General features: G+C 38.6%; 2 protein-coding genes across 2 annotated transcripts in view; both read right to left on the bottom strand.

The window, feature by feature from the left end:
• srpx (sushi-repeat containing protein X-linked) overlaps positions 1–10,224 on the bottom strand; it is a 98,903-nt gene extending 88,679 nt beyond the window's left edge. Inside the window, exon 1 of the mRNA XM_063049878.1 lies at positions 10,023–10,224. Coding sequence (XP_062905948.1) covers positions 10,023–10,089 — 67 coding nt within the window. The 5' untranslated portion in view covers positions 10,090–10,224. The remainder of the gene's footprint in view (positions 1–10,022) is intronic.
• A 505-nt stretch (positions 10,225–10,729) lies between these two features.
• The window catches only part of rpgra (retinitis pigmentosa GTPase regulator a), a 78,164-nt gene continuing 66,869 nt past the window's right edge, over positions 10,730–22,024 (bottom strand). Inside the window, exons 14-16 of the mRNA XM_063050824.1 lie at positions 17,569–17,617; positions 16,481–16,947; positions 10,730–14,797 (exon numbers count right to left, since the gene is read on the bottom strand). Coding sequence (XP_062906894.1) covers positions 14,564–14,797; positions 16,481–16,947; positions 17,569–17,617 — 750 coding nt within the window. The 3' untranslated portion in view covers positions 10,730–14,563. The remainder of the gene's footprint in view (positions 14,798–16,480; positions 16,948–17,568; positions 17,618–22,024) is intronic.

Here is a 22,024-nt window from a genome sequence, read left to right as displayed (position 1 = left end):
TTTTTGACATCTTTCCTATAATTCGGTGACCAGAACTGTACACAATACTCCAAATTTGGCCTTACCAATGCCCTATACAATTTCAACATTACATCCCAACTCCTATACTCAATGCTCTGACTTATAAAGGCCAGCATACCAAAAGCTTTCTTCACCACCCTATCCACATGAGATTCCACCTTCAGGGAACTATGCACCATTATTCCTAGATCCCCCTGTTCTACAGCATACCATGTCTGTCCTATTTTGATTAGTCCTACCAAAATGTAGCACCTCACATTTTTCAGCACTAAACTCCATCTGCCATCTTTCAGCCCACTCTTCTAACTGTCCTAAATCTCTCTGCAAGCTTTGAAAACCTTCCTCATCATCCACAACGCCACCTATCTTAGTATCATCTGCATACTTACTAATCCAATTTACCACCCATCATCCAGATCATTAATATATATGACAAACAACATTGGACCCAGTACAGATCCCTGAGGCACACCGCTACACACCGTCCTCCGATCTGACACAGAGTTATCCACCACTACTCTCTGGCGTCTCCCATCTAGCCACTGCTGAACCCATTTTACTACTTCCATATTAATGCCTTACGATTGAACCTTCCTAACTAACCTTCCATGTGGAACCTTGTCAAAGGCCTTACTGAAGTCCATATAGACAACATCCACCACTTTACCCTCATCAACTTTCTTAGTAACCTCATCAAAAAATTCAATAAGATTTGTCAAATATGACCTTCCACGCACAAATCCATGTTGACTGTTCCTAATCAGACTCCGTCTATCCAGATAATTATACATACCATCTCTAAGAATACTTTCCATCAATTTACCCACCACTGACGTCAAACTCCCAGGCCGATAATTGCCAGGTTTACTCTTAGAACCCTTTTTAACAATGGAACCACATGAGCAATATGACAATCCTCTGGCACCATCCCCGTTTCTAATGACATTTGAAATACTTTTGTCAGAGCCCCTGCTATTTCTACACTAACTTCCCTCAAGGTGCTAGGGAATATCTTGTCCTGACCCAGAGACTTATCCACTTTTATATTCCTTAGAAGCGCCAGTACTTCCTCTTCTTTAATTGTCATACTTTCCATAACTACCCTTTTTGTTTTCTTTACCTTACACAATTCAATATCCTTCTCCTTAGTGAATACTGAAGAAAAGAAATTGTTCAAAATCTCCCCCATCTCTTTTGGCTCCGCACGTAGTCGTCCACTCTGATTCTCCAAGGGACCAATTTTATCCCTTACTATCCTTTTGCCACTAACATAACTGTAGAAACCCTCTGGATTTATTTTCACCTTACTTGCCAAAGCAGCCTCGTATCTTCATTTAGCTTTTCTAATTTCTTTCTTAAGATTCTTTTTACATTCTTTATATTCCTCGAGTACCTCATTAACTCCAAGCTGCCTATATTTATTGAAGATCCCAGCATATAATTCCCTGTAACGTCTATTATCTCCAATAGGATCCCACCACCAAGCACATCTTTCCCTCCTCCCCACTTTCTACAGGGCTCACTCCCTATGCAGCTCCCTTGTCCATTTGTCCCTCCCCACTGATCTCCCTCCTGGCACTTATCCTTGCAAGCGGAACATGTGCCACATCTGCCCCTACACCTCCTCCCTCACCACCATTCAGGGCCCCAAAGAGTGCTTCCAGGTGAAGCTATACTTCACCTGTGAGTCTGTTGGGGTCACCTACTGCCCCCCCCCCACCGCCCCGTGCTCCCAGTGTGAACTCCTGTATATCAGTGAGACCCAACATAGACTGCTTCACTGAGAAAAAACGGGATTTCCCAGTGGCCATCCAATTTAATTCTACTTCCCATTCCGACATGTCTACTGCTGCGATGAGGCTACACTCAGGTTGCAGGTACGCTCCATCTAAATAGCCTCCAATCTGATGGTATGAACATCGATTTCTTGAGCTTCCAGTAATTGCCAACACCCCAACCCCCCCCATAACTTCTTCATTCCCCAATTCCTATTTCCCTCTCTCACCTTATCTCCTTACCTGTCCACCACCACCATCTGATGCTCCAACCCCTTCCCTTTCTTCCATGGCCTTCTGTCCTCTCCTATCAGATTCCCCCTTCTCAAGCTCTTTACCTCTTTCACCAATCGACTTCCCAGCTCCTTATCTCCCCTCTCCCAGTTTCACCTACCACCAACTACCTTGTATTTTTCCCTCCCCTCTCCCCACCTTCTTACTCTGACCTCATCTTTTTTCTCCAGTCTTTCTGAAGGGTCTTGGCCCAAAACGTTGACTGTTGACTTGTTTCCATGAATGCTGCCTGACCTGCTGAGCTCCTCCAGCATTTTGTGTGTTGCTAAGTCCACTCAGATAGGACACTACCAGACACTCTGAACCAGTTCTTTTCTCGCTTTGACAGTCAGAATGGAGAAGTTGGCATCCAGTCAGCACTAACAGAGAAGGATGACCCTATACAATTACACCAACACCAGGTCAGATCCGCCCTGCACGGAGTCAATGCAAGGAAAGCAGTTGGCCCAGATGGAGTCACCGGAGGGATTCTTAAGGACTGCGCAGATTAACTAGCAGGAGTATTTACTACCATCTTCAACCTCTCGCTACTACAGTCTGTAGTCCCCACCTGCCTTAAGCCAGCCACAATAATACCCATACCAAAGAAAAGTACAGTGAACTGCCTTAATGACTATCGCCCAGTTGTTCTAACTCCTATCATCATGAAATGTTCTGAGAGACTCATACTGTCTTATATTAAGTCTGCCATACTTGCTGACCTTGATAAATACCAGTTTGCGTATCGTGCAAACAGATCGACAGAGGATGCAGTCATCACAGCTCTCCACACAGCTCTTACAAACCTGGATCAGGATAACACCTATGTAAGAATGCTGTTTGTGGACTACAGCTCAGCTTTTAATACAGTCATCCCCTACAAACTGGTGCAGAAATTGAGCAAGCCGGGCCTTGGCAGCTCACTGTGCTCAGGGATACTGGATTTTCTGAGTAACAGACCCCAAAGTGTCAGGATGGGAGAACACACATCATCTACTCTCATCCTGAACACCGGTACACCATAGGGGTGTGTTCTCAGCCCCATCCTCTATTCTCTTTTCACCCATGACTGCTCTACCATTCACTCCACCAACACCATTGTCAAATTTGCTGATGATACCACCCTAATAGGTGTCATATCAGACTGTGATGAGACAGCCTATAGGGAGGAGTTACAGCATTTGACAGAATGGTGTTGTCATAATAACCTGGACTTGAACATCACAAAAACCAAGGAGCTGATAGTAGACTTCAGGAAATCAAAGTGCGTCGAGCACTCTGCTCTGCACCTATACGGGAAAGAGGTGGAGAGAGTAGAGAGTTTCAATTCCTCGGTGTCCACATCTCGGCTGACCTCACCTGGACTGCCCATATCTCTTATCAGGTGGGGAAGGCCCAACAGAGGCTCTACTTCCTAAGGAAGCTAAAGCACACTCTCCTCCCTCATCACCTGCTGATCAACTTCTATAAGACAACTATAGAGAGCCTCCTGACGTATTGCTGTGCAGTGTGGTTTGCCAGCTGCACAGAACAGAACAGGAAGGACTTGCAGCGGGTGGTGAGGGTAGCAGAGCGGGTTATTGGCACAACATTACCCTCCCTCAGAGACATTTATACTGGCAGACTTCAAAAGAAGGCAACTTGTATTTCAAAGGATCCCACTCATCCTGGACATCACCTGTTTCCCCCTCTACCTTCTGGGAAGAGATACAGAGCATTAAGGACGAAAACAAAGAGACTCCTTAACAGCTTCTACCCACAAGCAGTGAAATGTATAACACCCCTTTCCCTTCTCCTGCCCCCCTCCTAAGACGGCGGCAGCTAAATGCATCACACTTCCAGGAATGGCAGGTGTGCAATAGTCCAACCCCCCCCCCAATATTATTAATTTTGGACAGCACTCCTGAAGTTTTAGAGTTTATTTTATGCTGCAAAACGTTGAGCTGCTAAACTGTGTTTCATTGTTCCACAACAATGACAATAAAGATATTCTTCTTCTTCTTCTTCTTCTTCTTAAACAAAGCATCCTATGTCATTAGTGGGAGCCCTAACTCTCAAAAAGGCTGAGAGTTTAGTTATCTATTGAGTGAAATTAACCCAAACTGTCCCAGCTGCTTCTCAACAGGTCTCTGCCACTTGGAGTGATCCAACAAAAGGACACACCCTGATTCCTGGCAAGTGGGTCCTGATTAAGAAACCACTAGAACTAGAGGTTAAGGGTTAAGGGTGCAAGGTGAAATGTTTAAGGGGAACATCTTCACTCAGAGGTTGGTGAGAGTGTGGAACGAGCTGCCTGCTGATGTGATGAATGCGGGTTCGATTTCAGTATTTATGAGAGGTTTGAATGGATAGGAGGGGCATGGAGAACTATGGTCTAGGTACAGATTGCTGGGACTAGGGACTAGGCAGAATAAGTTTTTCATGGAGGAGATGGGCCAAAAGGCCTGTTTCTGGACAGTAGTCCACTATAACTCCCGTTATTCTTCTGACTCTTCAAAGACGTTCCACTGCCCAAGTCAGGAGAGTAACAGGTTCCTGTTCACATAGCAACACCTGAAGCTCCAACACCAGGCAGTACAAGGCACTCAACTTGAATGGCACCGACTAAACACTGTGGCTGAAGTACCAGTTAATTTGCACTGCAGTAATCTGCAACTGTTCCCACAGCAACCTCTCAAACCACATCCTGTATTGTTTAGAGGAAGAAAAATAAATTAAAATACAGCAAGGATGCCATTGCCAAGCTGAAATCTGTTCCTTAAGTGCACCATGGAGTATTAACATATGAACTGTTGTGATTCACAATTACTTTTTAAATGTGCATCAACTTAGAAATCTACAGCATGTTACAGGCCCTTCAGCCCACAAATTTGTGCCGACCATGTAACCTACACTAGAAACTGCCTAGAATTTCCCTACCACACAGCCCTCTATTTTTCTGAGTTCCATGTAACTAAGAGTCTCTTAAAAGACCCTGTTGTATCCGCCTCCACCACTGTCAGTGCATTCCACACACCCACCACTGTGTGTGAAAAACTTACCTCTGACATCTCCTCTGTACCTACTGCCAAGCACCTTAAAACTATCTCCCCTTGTGTTAACGATTTCAGCCTGGGAAAAAGCCTCTGGTTATCCCCACGAGCAATGCCTCTCATCATCTTATACACCTCTATCAGGTCACCTCTCATCCTCTGTCGCTCCAAGGAGAAAAGGCCAAGTTCACTCAACCTATTCTCATAAGGCATGCTCTCCAATCCAGGCAACATCCTTGTAATCTCCTCTGCACGCTCTATAGCATTCACATCCTTCCTGTACTGAGGTGACCAGAACTGAACACAGTACTCCAAGTGGGGTCTGACCAAGATCTTATATAGCTGTAACATTGCCTCATGGCTCTTGAACTCAATCCCATGGTTGATGAAGGCCAACACACTATACACATTCTTAACCACACTGTCAATCTGCGCAGCAGCTTTGAGTGTCCTGTGCACATGGATCCCAAGATCTCGCTGATCCTCCACGCTGCCAAGAGTCTTACCATTAATATTATATTCTGTCTTCAAATTTGACCTACATTTATCTGGGTTGAACTCCATCTGCCACTTCTCAGCCTAGTTCTGCATCCTATCGATGTCACGCTATAACCTCTGACAACCCTCCAGACTATCAAAAACACCCCCAATTTTTGTGTCATCAGCAAACTTACTAACCTACCTTTCTATTCCTCATCCAGGTCATTTATAAAAATCACAAGAGGAGGGGTCCCAGAACAGACTCCTGCGGAGCACCACTGGTCACTGACCTCCATGCAGAATACGAACCATCCACAACCATCCTTTGCCTTCTGTAGGCAAACCAATTCTGGATCCACAAAGCAAGGCCTCCTTGGATCCCATGCCTCCTTACTTTCTGAATGAGCCTCGCATGGGGAATCTTATCAAATGCCTTACTGAAATCTATACTGTATACACTACATCCGCTACTCTACCTTCATCAGTGTGTTTTGTCACATCCTCAAAGAATTCAATCAGGTTCGTAAGACATGACCTGCCCTTGACAAAGCCATGCTGACTATCCCTAATCAGATTATGTCTCGCCAAATGCTCATAAATCCTGCCTCTCAGGATCTTCTCCAACAACTTGCCCGCCACTGAAGTAAGATTCACTGGTCTATAATTTCCCGGGTTATTTCAACTCCATTTCTTCAACAAGGGAACAATGTTTACAATCTTCCAATCCTCTGGTACTTCTCCCATCCCTATTGATGATGCCGAGGTCATCACCAGAGGCTCAGCAATCCCCTCTCTTGCTTCCCACAGAAGCTTAGGGTATATCTTGTCTGGTCCCAGCAACTTATCTAACTTAATACCTTTCAAAAGCTCCAACACATCCTCTTTCTTAATGTCTATACACGCAAGCATTTCAGTCCACTGCAAATCATCCCCACAATTGCTAAGCAACACACATCAAAGTTGCTGGTAAACGCAGCAGGCCAAGCAGCATCTATAGGAAGAGGCGCAGTCGACGTTTCAGGCCGAGACCCTTCGTCAGGACTAACTGAAGGAAGAGTGAGTAAGGGATTTGAAAGTTGGAGGGGGAGGGGGAGATGCAAAATGATAGGAGAAGACAGGAGGGGGAGGGATAGAGCCGAGAGCTGGACAGGTGATAGGCAAAAGGGGATACGAGAGGATAATGGGACAGGAGGTCCGGGAAGAAAGACGGGGGGGGGGTGACCCAGAGGATGGGCAAGAGGTATATTCAGAGGGACAGAGGGAGAAAAAGGAGAGTGAGAGAAAGAATGTGTGCATAAAAATGAGTAACAGATGGGGTACGAGGGGGAGGTGGGGCCTAGCGGAAGTTAGAGAAGTCAATGTTCATGCCATCAGGTTGGAGGCTACCCAGACGGAATATAAGGTGTTCTTTCTTCCCGGACCTCCTGTCCCATGATCCTCTCGTATCCCCTTTTGCCTATCACCTGTCCAGCTCTCGGCTCTATCCCTCCCCCTCCTGTCTTCTCCTATCATTTTGCATCTCCCCCTCCCCCTCCAGCTTTCAAATCCCTTACTCACTCTTCCTTCAGTTAGTCCTGACGAAGGGTCTCGGCCTGAAACGTCGACTGCGCCTCTTCCTATAGATGCTGCTTGGCCTGCTGCGTTCACCAGCAACTTTGATGTGTGTTGCTTGAATTTCCAGCATCTGCAGAATTCCTGTTGTTCGCCCACAATTGCTAAGGTCCTTTTCACTGGTGAATACTGAATTAAGTACCTTAAGTCTTGCTGATATATCCACACCACATGAATGATTAACAAGTGTTAAGCTATGTCAAGGGTATAAAACTTTAGGAAATACCAAGTTATTATATTCTATGGTATTTAAATTGTGGATAAGCTCGATTTCCAAAGGAATAGCTAACAGCACTGAAAGGGCCACATTCTTTGAAATCCTGAAATATGCAATGTTCATCTTCACTGTAAGAGAACAAATTTCTTTGTGAAACCAAGGGACATCTTAAATTGGCAGATTTAAGAAACAGTTTACTTTTGTTCAAATTGTTCTCCTGAAAAAAACATTCCAGTTACAAGCCAGGATACCATTTTAGTTAAAACATACAACTTAAACTGAGCCAGCTGCCTGTTTCAACTTGCCACCAAGAGCAATAGAACTTCATAGGAAACTAAACCAAACTCTTAATGTATATGACAGAAACAAGAGAAAATCTCCAGATGCTGGAAATCCAAGCAACACACAAAAAATGTTTATGACACAATAGTTTTTGAATACACTGTTTACAGAATATGTTTGAAGTCCATTAATAAAAAAAATTTGGTCACAGATGATTATGATCATTTCTACTTGAAGAGACTGGCTCATTACCATCTTTGATTTATACCACCATCTTTTTTCTCATTTAACAGATGTTCCATTTCGTTAACACAAAAGTTTTTGCAGAAGCTGGAAATCGAGAGTAACACGTACAAAATGCTGAAGGAATGAACAGTTGATGTTTCAGGCCCAGACGCTTCATCAGGACTGGAAGTAAGGAAGCAGCAGCCAGAATAAGAAGGTAGGGGAAGGAGTACAAGAGAGAAGGAGTACACGAGGCCACACTCAGGTTGGAGGAGCAACACCTTATATTCCTTCTGGGTAGCTTTGAAGCTAATGGCACAAACATCGATTTCTCAAACCTCTGGCATTTGCCCCCTCCCCTTCACCATTTCCCTCTCTCACCTTATCTCCTTACCTGCCCATCAATTTCCTCTGATGCTCCTCCCCTTTCCCTTTCTTTCATGCTCTTCTGTCCTCTATTAGATACCCCCTTCGCCAGCCCTTTATCCCCTTCACCAATCAACTTCTCAGCTCTACACTTCACCCATCCTCCTCTCTTGGTTTCACCTATCTCCTACTACCTTGTACTTCTTCCTTCCCTCCCTCCACTCTTTTATTCTGACTTCTCTTTCTTTCCAGTCATGAAGTGTCTTGGCCTGAAACTTTGACTGTTTACTCTTTTTCATATATGCTGCCTGGACTGCTGAGTTCCTCCAGTGTTTTGTGTGTGTTGCAAGAGGGAAGGTGATAGGTGTTGCTGGGTGGGTGATGTGAGAAGCTGGGAGGGGGAGTTGATAGGTGAAAAACATAAAAGGCTGTAGAAAAAAATCTGATGAGAGATGAGGGAGAGGGCTACAAGAGGGCATGACAGGCAGGTGAGGAGAGAAGAGCTAAGAGGGGACCCATAGTGGGGAATGGAAGAAGAGGGAAAGGGGCATGTTCCATTTCATTCTTTTTTATTCTTTCCTCCCCTTTTTCTGTCAGTGTGCTCGCTCAAAGCTTACTACATCCGCAGCATTTTCTAATTCTGATGGGAGGTTACTGTGCAAATGTTTTCACAATAGTAAAGCAGTGATCAGAAATATTTAACTAAGTTTTTTTTTATAATGTTTTAAGCTCCAGTCAGTGAGTGTGGCCAACGTGGAAGAAGATTCTACCACAAATGACGAGACGAAGCTTTGAGTCACAGCACCGAGTAATGTTGGAGCTTGCTGTGATTGTGGAACTTCCTCACCGCCAAAGACTCTACAGTGAGCTGACCATTGCATTCACTGCACGGGTTACAGAGAGCTCGAGCAGTGAAATTAACTCAATGAGAAGATTTAAAAGAAAAGTGCAACTTCTGCAGTAGCAACGACCATTAATGTGTTTATTTTTACACGAATTGGCGCACCCTACAATAAAAACCCACGCGCGGATCTGCTCACCCCACTTCAATATTTGTTTTCAGTCTACATTTATACAGTGGGCTGCAAATCCAAACCACAGCTATGTCACCGAATTATTTCTGCTGCAAGAACGTGTGGGCAGATGCTCGGTTACTGGGATGAATTGGCTGTAGCGGGTCCCCCGACCCCGCAGGGCTCTCTGACACACGGCAGTAGCTGCCACTCAGCGCGCCGCCGAGTACCGGGGACGCCCGCGAGTCCCCGAGCCCCCGAGCGACAACTTCTGTGAGTTCCCACTCCTGCGCACCATTCATAATTTACGCTCGTTTCAATTAAATTCTCGTTTTCTTCTTGAAACCATTTTCAAAATGCATTTCTTCAAAATCCTCCAGCCCAACACATCAGGACGTGTAAAACTGTAACAATATGCAGCTATTCAGTCATTCGCCCCACCTCCGGCCCGCTAATAAAACCGACACTCCAATAAAACACTCATTTCTATTTATTCACCTTAAAGTGGACGGGATTTGAGAGTTTTATTTTTCCTTTCAAAAAAATTCTTAAAACTTAAAACACAAGCACACATACCCACAATCAACCCTGGAAAGCTAATCCAGTCAGACTTTTGTGCGGGAAGTAGCTCGGCGATTAGCTACATGCGACGAACCCGTCCCTCAACAAGAAACAAAAAGTTACAAAAACAAAATCTTCAGCTCACAAAAGTTCACGTCTCACATACCTGTATATGCCTCCGTCGTAACTGTGCACAGAGCGGACAGAAAAATGTACTTAGTAAGAATGTCCATTCTGGACTCTGGTGATTTCGCTTCCAACGTTTACATTTAAAAGGTTTAGATTAAAACCACAGCGAGTAAACGCCGCCTTTACCGGAAACCACTTCCCGAATCAAGGCACCCAGTTCAAGTCCACAGCTACCTGATTCCAACTGAAAGTCCAGTCGCTGTACCCAAATGATCAGAAAGCAACACACACAAGCGGCAGCAGCGATGGGATGCCGGATTGACAAACGTGTTTGGAATACCTAAATTTTAATAGAATTTAATGTTGGAATGGAAGGATTCAATTCAATGCAGAATACTGGAGATTTAGAGTAGCAAACTTAAAATGAACACAATTAAAGCTATGACCAGACAATTTTGTATTTTTATAATCACCTCTGCGGAATATTTTGAATAGCCCTTGGTGAAACTAACAGCATGAGATGATTAACACAGGCACCTCTACACATGAAACTACTGGTGTATTTAAAAAAAACACGAATTTCTTTTTAAAGTTGTATTGTAGTTTTGGAACCAAATCAAGTATACATCTAAGTGTAAGGAGATACATTCCAGAATCTTCTGTATTAAAAGAAAGGCATTGTGCACAGAAAAGTATTAATAATTCTAATTTATTGCATTAATGGCTGAACATTTTTGACAAATATAATTAGAAGTTTTGATAATGATGGCCCAATGCTTCCTTACCATGTTATGAGACTACTGATATGAACTTGCATTTATAAAGTTCTTTAACATAGAAAGATATCTTGATATATCACAGAAGGATATTAATAAAATGTGAAATGGTTAGTAAGGGAGATCTAAAGCTTGGTTGAAGAAACAGGTTTTTAGGGCTGATTGATTGAACTAATCAATTGTTAGCACGTGACAGGAGCATCATTGAAATCAGAATGGCATTGACTCAGTAATAGCCACTTCACTGAGTCTGAGTTTGCCAGAAATGCTCAGCTCCAGATCTCATTACAGCTTTGGTCCCAAGAAAAACAAGATTTGACTTCTGGGGTGAAATAAGAGTAACTGCACTTGACATAAAGTCAAATTTTGACTATGACATCAAGAAACCCTGGCAAGGCTGAAAGTTAAAACCTATGGGGGGAAACATTTTCTGGATAAACAACAAACTTGCAGATGCTAATATCTGAATCTAAAACTAAAATGCTGGAGGGATCAAACAGGTTAGGCACATCCGTGGAGGCGAAGGGATAGACAATGTTTTGGTCAAGACCCTGCTTTAAGACTAGCAGATTCTTGATGCAAGGTCTCAAACTGAAATGTCAACCTTCCATCTGCCTCCATAGATGTGTGTCTGGCTGAATTCCTCCAGCAGCATATTATTAGCTGGTGAAATAATCTATTGGTCAGGGTCACATAATTCACAAAGGTTGTTGTTTTTGGAAGGCAATTATTTTATCCCAGGACATCACGATAGGGGCTCCTCAGAATGGTGTTCTGGGGAACAACAAATAAATAGAAAAAGATTAAATAAATAATTTTGAACTATGATCCTGAAGAACTTTGGACAGCTGGGTTCTAAGTCAAATGGCAAACACAATAATCTCTGGATTACTATGTGAGCCACATGCAAATTTAGTGTAGTAGCAATAAGATCAGAAAGATGAATGCATGTTTGAAAAACATTGTTATAGGGGAATACCTCGTAAATGCCAATTCATAGTCCAATGACATCAGTTCTGTAGAAAAAGATTCTGTTGGGAGAAGTTCCACTTAAATTGAGCTGGAACCCATGGCCTGGCAAACTAAAAATAACTGTACAAATATTCTTAAACTAAATAGTTAGATTAGGATTTCAGGATAGCTTGTTCCTGAGAAAAAACTTAGAAAATTAAAGATTTTGTGCAAAATGGTGAAATGGTAATTAGAGTGTACTAGGAATGGACAGCATATACAAACATATGAATATGTTTGGATTGCATATGGATAGCATAAACAAACAGTGATGGTTAGAGGAAAATCTGGAGGAAAGAGGCAGAATTAAAGGCTTTTTATCTGAATATACACATTCATAACAAAGCAAATGATTTAAAGATCTAAATAGAAAGAAATTAGTATGCTTTACAGCATTTATAAAGAAACAGTTGTAATGCCTATATGTTCGGGAATTAATGATTCCAGGATACTTCTAGAAGAAAAAAGCAACACAGAAAAGGAGGAAGGCTATCCATAATGATAAGAGATGAGATAAAGGTAACAAGAAGAAAAAATCTTAGCATGGAAAATAAAAATATGGAATCTTCAAGTTTACATTGTTATTACAGCGCAAAAACAACCAAAATGGTGAAATAGGGAGCAACGTTCCCTCTAATTTTTTTTTACAGCTGTGTGGATCACCATTGCTCTGAGCAGGAAATTTTTATTTGGCCTGAAAACTGCATGGCACTTTAATAAAACATTATATAAAAGAAAATTCCAGCTGCACGGCAACAAAGGCTATGTGCACGGGAACATTTCAGTTACTGCACAGCCACACACACGCGCAGCCTAGAGGGAACAGTGGCAGGGAGTGAGATGGAGAACTAAAGGAATAGGAAATTGGAAGGTCACTGCTGCAGATTGCCCTTGTTAAACTACAATCCAATAGCTTCATTATTAACACATCATCATGGTAACCCTGGCCTTGAACTCAATCAAAAATATTCCTTTTATCTTATCCATCTCTCCCACGCTTTCTCTGCAACTTATTTTCACTCCTTACCCATTAGAGAAAAAGTATTCAACCTAAATGTTACACTAACTGTTTCTGTTTTCATAGATTCTGCCTACTCAGCTGATTGATTGTAGCAGGTTCTGCTCTTTTATATCAGATTTCCAGCATCTGCAATTTTTAATTTCATATTAATTAATGTTATATTTTTCTGATGTTTTTTGTTGCTACCACATTAAGTGTATTGAATTCAATTTCATAATTTATTGTAAACTATGACCACTAGGTTACAAATCAGTATAAGTATTGTAATTACTGGGGCGGAATAATTTTTTTCAGAGCTGAAGGATCAAGTAGTATGTCTTGTTAATAAGATCAAAGAAAAACAATTATAGGAGATAGAATCAGTTACACAAGGGAAGGCCGGCCCATTCCTATGAAAGATTAGGTTTGGTGAGCAAAATAATGAGGTGCTGCAACAGAGAAAGTTTGCTGAATAGGTTTTCTCTTATTGACAAGTTGGTCAATAAGTTCCTTGGACTTTCTGTTAAGTTATGAAGTAGATGATGGAAGGAAGACAGAATTTTAAGGAGACAATGAACGGTAGAGTTTTCTCTGTTGGTCATAAAATGATGACAGGGAAATGGATTGATTTAACATAGACAAGTCCCATTAGGGTTTGTTACAGTTCTGCTGGATCAGGTGATGGTGCATATACCAATGCATTCAGGTTTGTCCTTTGTTATACAGTGATTCAGGTTATGGCAGATGGAACGACTTCTGGGGAGATGGTGAAGATACAGCTGATGAAAATCTTCCCACAGTTATAGAAAATGTAGTTTTATTAATTAAACTAATAGCAGCCATGATATTAAGACAAATACAAGGCCAGGGACTGGTGATTTGGATTTGAAATGCACATGCAAACATACAAATACATCTATGATAAACAATATAGAACTAAACAGTGTTTACTTCCCAGTATTTTCTTTTATATATTGAATCCTACACAGATTTTATTGCTTGCTTGAAAAGTAGGAGAATTATCTGTAGCAAAAAGAACAAATCAGCTGAAACACTGTAAAAAAGAAAAAATATTCCTCTTTTACTCAATTTTATCCTTATAATTCAAATGCAAATGTTCTTAAAACCGCATACTTAAAGAGTAAACTGAAATTAGTAAGAATGCGTTTGTTTCACTGTGTAAAGAAAATTCTGACCAATTAATTCAGTCTTTTAGAATTTTACAAATTAAATCATATTTCGTATTTTGATGTGTTAAAAGAAATGAAAATTATGAAGAATCCTGACTTATTCATGACTTAATGTCAATGATTTACCATTCAATATATGAAACCAAACATCAGCATAATATTTTAAACTACAGTTAAGAAATTATTCTGATTACAAAAATGTCAAACATGAAACAAACCGTACTTTGTTATTTACACTGAAAAGAGTATAAGATAAATAATTGACATTTTATAACAGGTCACAAAATTAGAAAAGCACTATTAAAGCCGCTGTTCTGAAACATTCAAACTATATCTTATTCATACAAAAATATACTGAATCAATCATTTATTGAAACATTACACAATTACTGTTATTGAATCCCTGAAAGGATAAAACATACCCTTAGATTCAAATATTCCTTTTCAGGTTTCAAAATACAGTGATTTTAGTAACACTGATGGCTTCATAGGCACGTGATTACACAAGTAGAAAAGCTCCGTTTTGGAACACCATACGATTAAAGTGCAAAATGTTCTTCCAAATTGCTTCGAAGTACCTACTACATTTCTTGTTGAGTACTCACACCAACACACAAGTAGCTGATTTATATTTGCTTTTAAAGTTACTTTGTATTGATTTTTTGTTTTGATTAGAGGAAATGTTATCCCCACTGCCCTCTGATGAACAGTTCATATTTGAAACATATGTTTCGTCTCCATTTGTGTTTTCTTTGGTTGAATCCTCAGACTTTGTTTTCTTGCACTGTATTTTTCCTTCAGCCTCCTTGGTGGAATTGCCCTTAAAAAATGACAGCTGCAATAACACAGGAAAACATTATTTATATAGGGGCAAAGAGGTAATAAAATTTAATGCAGTAAGTATATTACATCATTTCTATGCCTTTTTCAGTCAATATGAATTTTTACTAAAAAGGAACAAAGAGGTGTTGATGGGCACGAGAAAATAATTTGCAGGCGTACAAGAATGAGTGACGATCAACAATAACAACAACAAAGGGATACAAAGAGAGAATGGAACTGATTAATAAAAATTGTTCTGCAGGGGAGGAACTGATGGGCCAAAGCCCTCCTTTTGTGCCATTTTAAGTTAATGTGTTTTGTTTTAAAATTAAGATTTGATTAATCCAAGTAAAATCCTAATTTGGCTGCCTTCATATTTCTGATACTTCTGGACTCAACTCAACAAGATCATGGCCAAGCCGCCACTCTAATATAAAACTCAGCTAACACTATCTCAACTCACATCCTTCCCTATTCACACATAAATTCTCATGATCCCTCATCTACACTGATTATTGAATAAGGCACAAATTATTTACATTTTTGGATATTTTCTTGGCCTTGGTCCTGCATTTCACTATTGCCTATTCCCAACCTACTCCACAACGCTCGAGTTAGAACTACTTGCGCCTCCTCATTTCACTCACCCCAAGACCATATTGACCTGGAATTCCCCCTCTGAACCAGATCTCTCAGCTACTCTCCCCATTCTTTGTTGTTTTAAGATGTTCCGATAAAACACAACTCTCTTACCAAGCTCTTGGTAATCTGTCCATGCTGTTTTATGCAGTTCAACATTAATTTTTTTAAGTGGTTCATACAAACTACATTAGGATTGTTATGTTAGATTAGAGGCACTGATTAAGTGCAGTGTTCAGTTTTTCTTTAAAAAAAAAGGTAAGCAAAACCAAAATTCTGTTACTTGTCTTAATACTTTGGAATGAAATGACAGACCCAAATCTAGAATAGTAAAAGGCTGTAAGCAATGTTACAAAAAAAAAACTATATGAACTAAGTATTTTCTAGAAACTATATTTTTTATTAAATGTCACATTACTGGTATCATTCACCAAAATCAGTACAATATCCATAGATACATTTTCAGTGAAAGATAATTAATGGCAGAAACATTGCCCCTCTTCACTTCAAGAATGTTGAAGCAAAACACAAATATGAAAAATTTGTGAAACATACTTCATATTTCAGACGTTATATTATGAATTTACATTGTATCATTTTAAATCTGATTTTGTGGCTTCAAAAAAAAAACAATAATCAAGCTAATATCTTCCACTGCCTCAACACAAATACTCAAGTCTTTGCCATTCACTTTCAGATATGCCCAGAGGATAGTTCCTATTGAGTTTTTCTTAAATCTACCCACAAAATGCAAATTGACTTTTATGACAAACATGCATTGGTGTTCCATTTGCTATTCCAAGATTTTCCATGCGCTTTAATCAGCTTAATTCATATATTATTCAATATCTTTTTTGTTTATAGTTATCGGATTTTTTTGCAAAACACCTATATCCAATAACTCCCAAGTCATTGCATCAGAGAATTAATCTGAGAATTTAATTCCACAGTTATTTCTAAAAAAAATCTATAACAGTTGCCTTTCCTTATAAATACGTGTATTTTATAAATATATGAAAACAAGTAAAAATAAAAGAGGGAAAGAACAACTACTTACATTTTTTGTTCTACTGAGTAAACCATTTGACTTGCTTCCTTTTAAATTTTTAATTTTTCCAGAATCTTCAGCACTTTCATTATCTCCTGAATTTTTTGCATCCTCATTTTCTTCTGAATTTTTTACATCATTGTTTCCTCCTGACCTTTTTGCGTCTTCATCTTCTCCTGAGTTTTTAGCATCATTTTCTCCTGAAATTTTTGCATCCTCATTTTCTCCTGAAATTCTTGCATTTTCATTTTCTCCCAAGTTTTGTGTATCTTCAACTTCTCCTATACTATCGGCATCTTCATTTTCTTCTAAACTTTCCAAATCTTCATTTTCTTCTGAACTTCCTGAAGCTTCATTTTCTTCTAAACTTTCTGAATTTTCATCTTCTTCTAAATTTTCTGAATCTTCATTTCCTTCTAAACTTCGTGCATCTTCACTTTCTGCTGAGATTTCCATGATCTCGTTTTTCTGAAAATCTTTATCAATATATGAATGCAGTCATCAATACTCTCTACTTGCATTGTCATGACTTTAAAACATTAACAATACACCACCATTAAACTTTAACACGTATGCTGAAAACTTCAGCCATCACAGCCAGAAAAACATACTGTACTCAAGGCATATTATATTTTACTGTTGTTACATCTTTATTGTATTTTATTTATTTCATCCAAAAGTTAACTTAGCTCAATTTTTTAGTCTTCAGATCCCTCTCAAAATGTGCAATAAATGTTTAGTAATTGCCTCATCCTTCAGCATTACTAGTCCAAATCTAGGAGATGCAAATTAATAAAAATACAATATCCTTCCATCATTCTTTTTCATGTCATGGTTTGATTGATCCAGTAAGATATAAAAATATTAAAAATTGAGTAATATCAAATAATATATTGTCTGGTAACTCAAAAATCAGTTATTTCATGGTACTAAAAGTATAAAGATTTGAAAAGTTAGTATTCAATTCATAAACAGATTGTAGTTCCAACTGCAAGTTAATGTTATATCACCAATAAGCAATTGTAACTTGTGTAACCACAAACCATTGGTATAAGTGAATTATTTTAATTACATTTCAACAAAATATTTTTGCTCACCTTCTTCATCTTCCTCTGATTCTGACTGTTCTTTATTAACTGATGTTACCTTGTAAAAGAGTAGAGGTATAGCAATGTATAAAAATACTTGACATTCTTGCCAACGAAAGTCTTATCAAATTAAAACAAGTGATGAGCGCATGATATATTATGTAGTTACGATCATTTTCCTTGCTATGGAGGGAGCCTAACATTAAATCATGCAATCTATAAGATACCAGGAGCTATGTTTTCTACAAGTCATGATGATTCCAGGCTTTTAATGAACCTACATAAAAGATTGAAGAGCTCTAAAAATTTTCCCAAGTAAGAAACCATGACAATATTCATACTCCAAAATATGATGATAAACAAACGATGGAAATACAACAATTAAAATATTTCGCAATGTTGAACTATGACATCTAGTATTATTCAGGCAACAGAGGAGCCAATACAGTCTTGAAGAATCAGAAATAAGGATTCAATTGATTCCCAAGCAATAGTCAGTACTTGCTGTGGACCCTTTTTTTTAAAAAAATGTAAAAATTATTTAGCCAGCATTAAGGATGTGTAATTCAAAAGAACACCTCAGTGATGTGTCACATCAATTTTAATGCCATGATTACTGAAAAGAGAAAATAATGATCTACATTATTCATCTTCTCAAGTGACTACGTCCATCTATGCCCATCTAACATCTACTTCAACCACATCAGCCTCTACCCCCTCATCCACTGCTGTAAATTTCATCCAACACCGTTCTTCAGGTTTTCTTTGTTCATTGCTGTACTCTATTCTCTTCCATTCTTCAGTAGCAGCCAGCATTGTTGTGGGAAAGGAATTACCAGGCATCCTGAGCAGCAAATATAATTCTAAATCGCTGTATTTCTATTAGAGATTCTCCACTACTTGTATTCTAGCTATAATTCTTGTTCCCACTGAAATGTTAGTGTTTGATTGCATCCATGATTTTTGGTATCCATTAAAAAGTAACGCATTCACATCCTTGATATACATTTAATTTTGAGCTGGGCCACTTGATAACTCCTCTTGATCATAAAGACTGCATACCTCCACTTACCTACATAATATCTCCATTCCCTGTAAATGTGACCTCATATCCTGTATCCATCAATTACTTATGCTCTATGTCCTTGCTAACTAAATGAGTTTACTGTTCCCAAAAATATTATATTTTTTCTTGACCATGGTCCAAATTTCCCAACCTGTTTGGCTGAAGATTGTACCTGATCTTAATTTGCTGTATGTCACACTATGTACAGTCAGCTATTAATCTGCTGGATCTCCTGGATATTTAGCATTATTCCTGTCCAGATACCTTCCTTTCAGTTATCATTATTTTATGGCAAGATTCATAATTGACACTTCTGTCATATACATAATATACATGTGGGAGTACAGATATATGATACATCAATATAATATGAAAACCATATCTTAATTGCCATGCTGTATCTAGAAGGTTTTTAACATTCACTAGGCCCGACTTTCATTTTTATTTCTATCTATTTTCTTCTACTAGGGAAGCAACTTACATATTTAATCTTGTACATGAAATTATGTTAAGTACTTGGGCCCCAAAGCATGCTGTTTCTGACAATAAATGCACGTCAAAATATCTCCAGTAAAGTTCCTTCTATTTCTCATATGAATTATTCAGTCTATAATCATCTCCTGATCCTTAAACAAAGTGTTTCAACATCGTTCGTCTGTGTTTCTAGCATATTATTCCCTTCTTCCTCTCCTCCTTCTCACATGCAGTTTATTTGTAATGTTTTTTTGTTCTATGAAATAAAGGATTATTGTACAAAGCTTAAATCAGTTTCATATTCTTGAAAAGTAACACATTCACATCCTTGAGATATACTTAATTTTGAGCTGAGCCACTTGATAACCCCTTTCGATCATAAAGACTGTAGCAGGCAGCAACGTTGCCTGCACCAAGTCCAGTTCCTCCGCCAACAAGCACCTCACTGATGTGGTAGACCTGCAGTTCTTAAAGTCCAGCATTGTCTTGCGATCATAAAAAAAAGATGTTTAATAAGACTAAAACAGTTTTGGTTGGCTCCTGGAAGGCTGCAGTGTCTGAGGATGCTGCCATCTTTCCTTCATTTAGAAAGGTATGTACACATTTTAAAAAATCAACATCATTTTTCAAAATTGATGCTGGAATATTGATCTGATTCAAATTTTAAAAGCATCAATTTGGAATTTCCACCATTGTGAGCAATTTGTTTGAAAATTGTAGGGAAGCCTAGTGCATGAAATGCCAGAACTCCAACATGAAAAAGTAATAATAACCTACAAGTCCTCAGTCAGAGATTAGATTGGCATCTCTAATACAGATGCAATGTCAATTTCATTTGTTTATAAATAAATATCTAAAAGAGGAAAGGATTAAATTATTAGAGAACGGAGGATTTCAGATTTACAAACTACAGCTACTAGTTAAAGACTACCAATGGAAAGGGTCTGAAAAACAAAGATGCTTGTGACAAAAAACCACACAAAGAGCACATTATCATTTTATTTACAACAATGCATGGTAAAGCTTCTTGATAGTCCTCAACTGAGTGCAATAATATAGTAAAGGTGCTCAAAACCAAGTTTTGGCTGGATGATTTGAAAACGCATTAATCATGACCACCAGCTTAATTAATGTAATATTATTCTATTTTAATTTGAGTGTACAAGTCAAAGTTTACTAAACCAATTATGTTGTATCCTCAGGAGCTTTCCTGAACTAGATAGCTAAGGATTAAGGCAATGAATACAAGATAACTAACCTGCTCACTGACCACATTTGCTTTCCCATTAATAGCTTGTTCTTTATTTGCTGTTTCTTCACTATCATCAATCTCCTTTATAACCTTTTCCTCTCTATCATACCCCATCTTTATTATTTGTTTCTTTTTCCACATATATTGTACAACCTCTTCATCATTTTGAATCTCCTTTAACTATAAAAGAAAATTAATCAATTAATTTCACGTTTCTACCTAGAGGGATATGCTAAAATCAAATGTTTCAGTGTAATTGGTTAAGAAGTAGGAATAACATACTTATTTTGGACATGCTTGTTTTAATAACGTGTTGCTACATGTGGCAAAAATATAATTGGTATGCTAAGTGCAATTTTGACACATTAAGTTAAAATAATCAGTGCTGTACTGAAAGATATTTCACATTACTTTCTGCAGAAAATGGTTGAAAAATATTTTTCTCCCTTTGGAATTGTAAAATGTAACAATGATTTTTTTTGTGTTAACAGAAACTTAATGTATCCATGGCCACTAAGTATTAAAAGTTAGCTACATATGAAGCTGAGCTCTTTATATAAATTGAAGCACAGTGCCCGAGGTTCTAAATTCCTTCACTTTACCACCTGTCTATTAAATATGCATATCAAGTATTAGACGTTTCATATTTGACATGATTTCTATTTCCCTTTAGTTAATTTCTGTGCACATGATTGTTTTAAACTAGCAAGGAGGAATAGTGCCTTTTATATTACTTTTCAATTATTTGCTATTATTAATCCATATCAGACCTTGTAAAAATACTTACCGTTACTCCAACTAATGTTATCAAGATTCACTTAACAAATAATGTTTTTTTAATGGAGGTAAATAGAGAATCAATGTTTTGGACCAAGACCCTCCTTCAGGACCTGAAGAAAGGCGTCGGCCCGAAACATCAACTATCTATTCATTTCCATAGATGTTGCCTATCCTGCTGAGTTCCTCCAGCATTTTGTGTGAGTTGCTTTAGATTTCCAGCATCTGCAGACTTTCTCGTGTTAATGAACTTTCAATGTTGCAATTAAGGTATGAAATATATTTTATCAATAGGAAAATCGCATACTTCACTATAATACCATTTTAATATTTGTGGAGTTAGGTTTCATTCAGCATTTCCAATTAAGTTCTTCATGTCTAAGTCTTTATGAATCCAAGACAACAAACTGTCTGGCAAGGATATAATTAGAATGCATTAAGGAGTATTAAATGTATCTTGGTTCATTAATTATTCACTGGCTAGTTCAGACAAGTATTTTCTTACAAAGTAAAATTTTGTTAAGTTTAGTGGTATGAACTATTATAGTACCCACAACTCTCTGACAGGAACAACAGTCAAAAACTCTGCATCACCCCAGGCAACACCTTGCTGATCATGCTCATGCATGTTCAGCTAACACAAATTCTCTGATACAAGCTGCTAAACTGGCAGGCAATTCAATCTTACAAGCACTTCTCAGTGGGGAAATTGGCCTATTTCCATCAATGTTTACTATTCAAAATGGTTGGTTTAAACATGTGGGATGCCAAGATTAATAAGTTAAAACTATACAATGACTCCTTTAAGATAAATTAGCTCCAGTTTACCTCTTGAATAATAACTTTGAAATTTTTGAATCTTCTGAACTAAAGCTAATTCAGATAAAGTTCACTAA

This window comes from Mobula hypostoma, chromosome 6 (genome assembly GCF_963921235.1).
Source record: "Mobula hypostoma chromosome 6, sMobHyp1.1, whole genome shotgun sequence".
NCBI classification, from domain to species: Eukaryota; Metazoa; Chordata; class Chondrichthyes; order Myliobatiformes; family Myliobatidae; genus Mobula; species Mobula hypostoma.
This window is presented reverse-complemented; position numbering and strand designations above follow the sequence as displayed.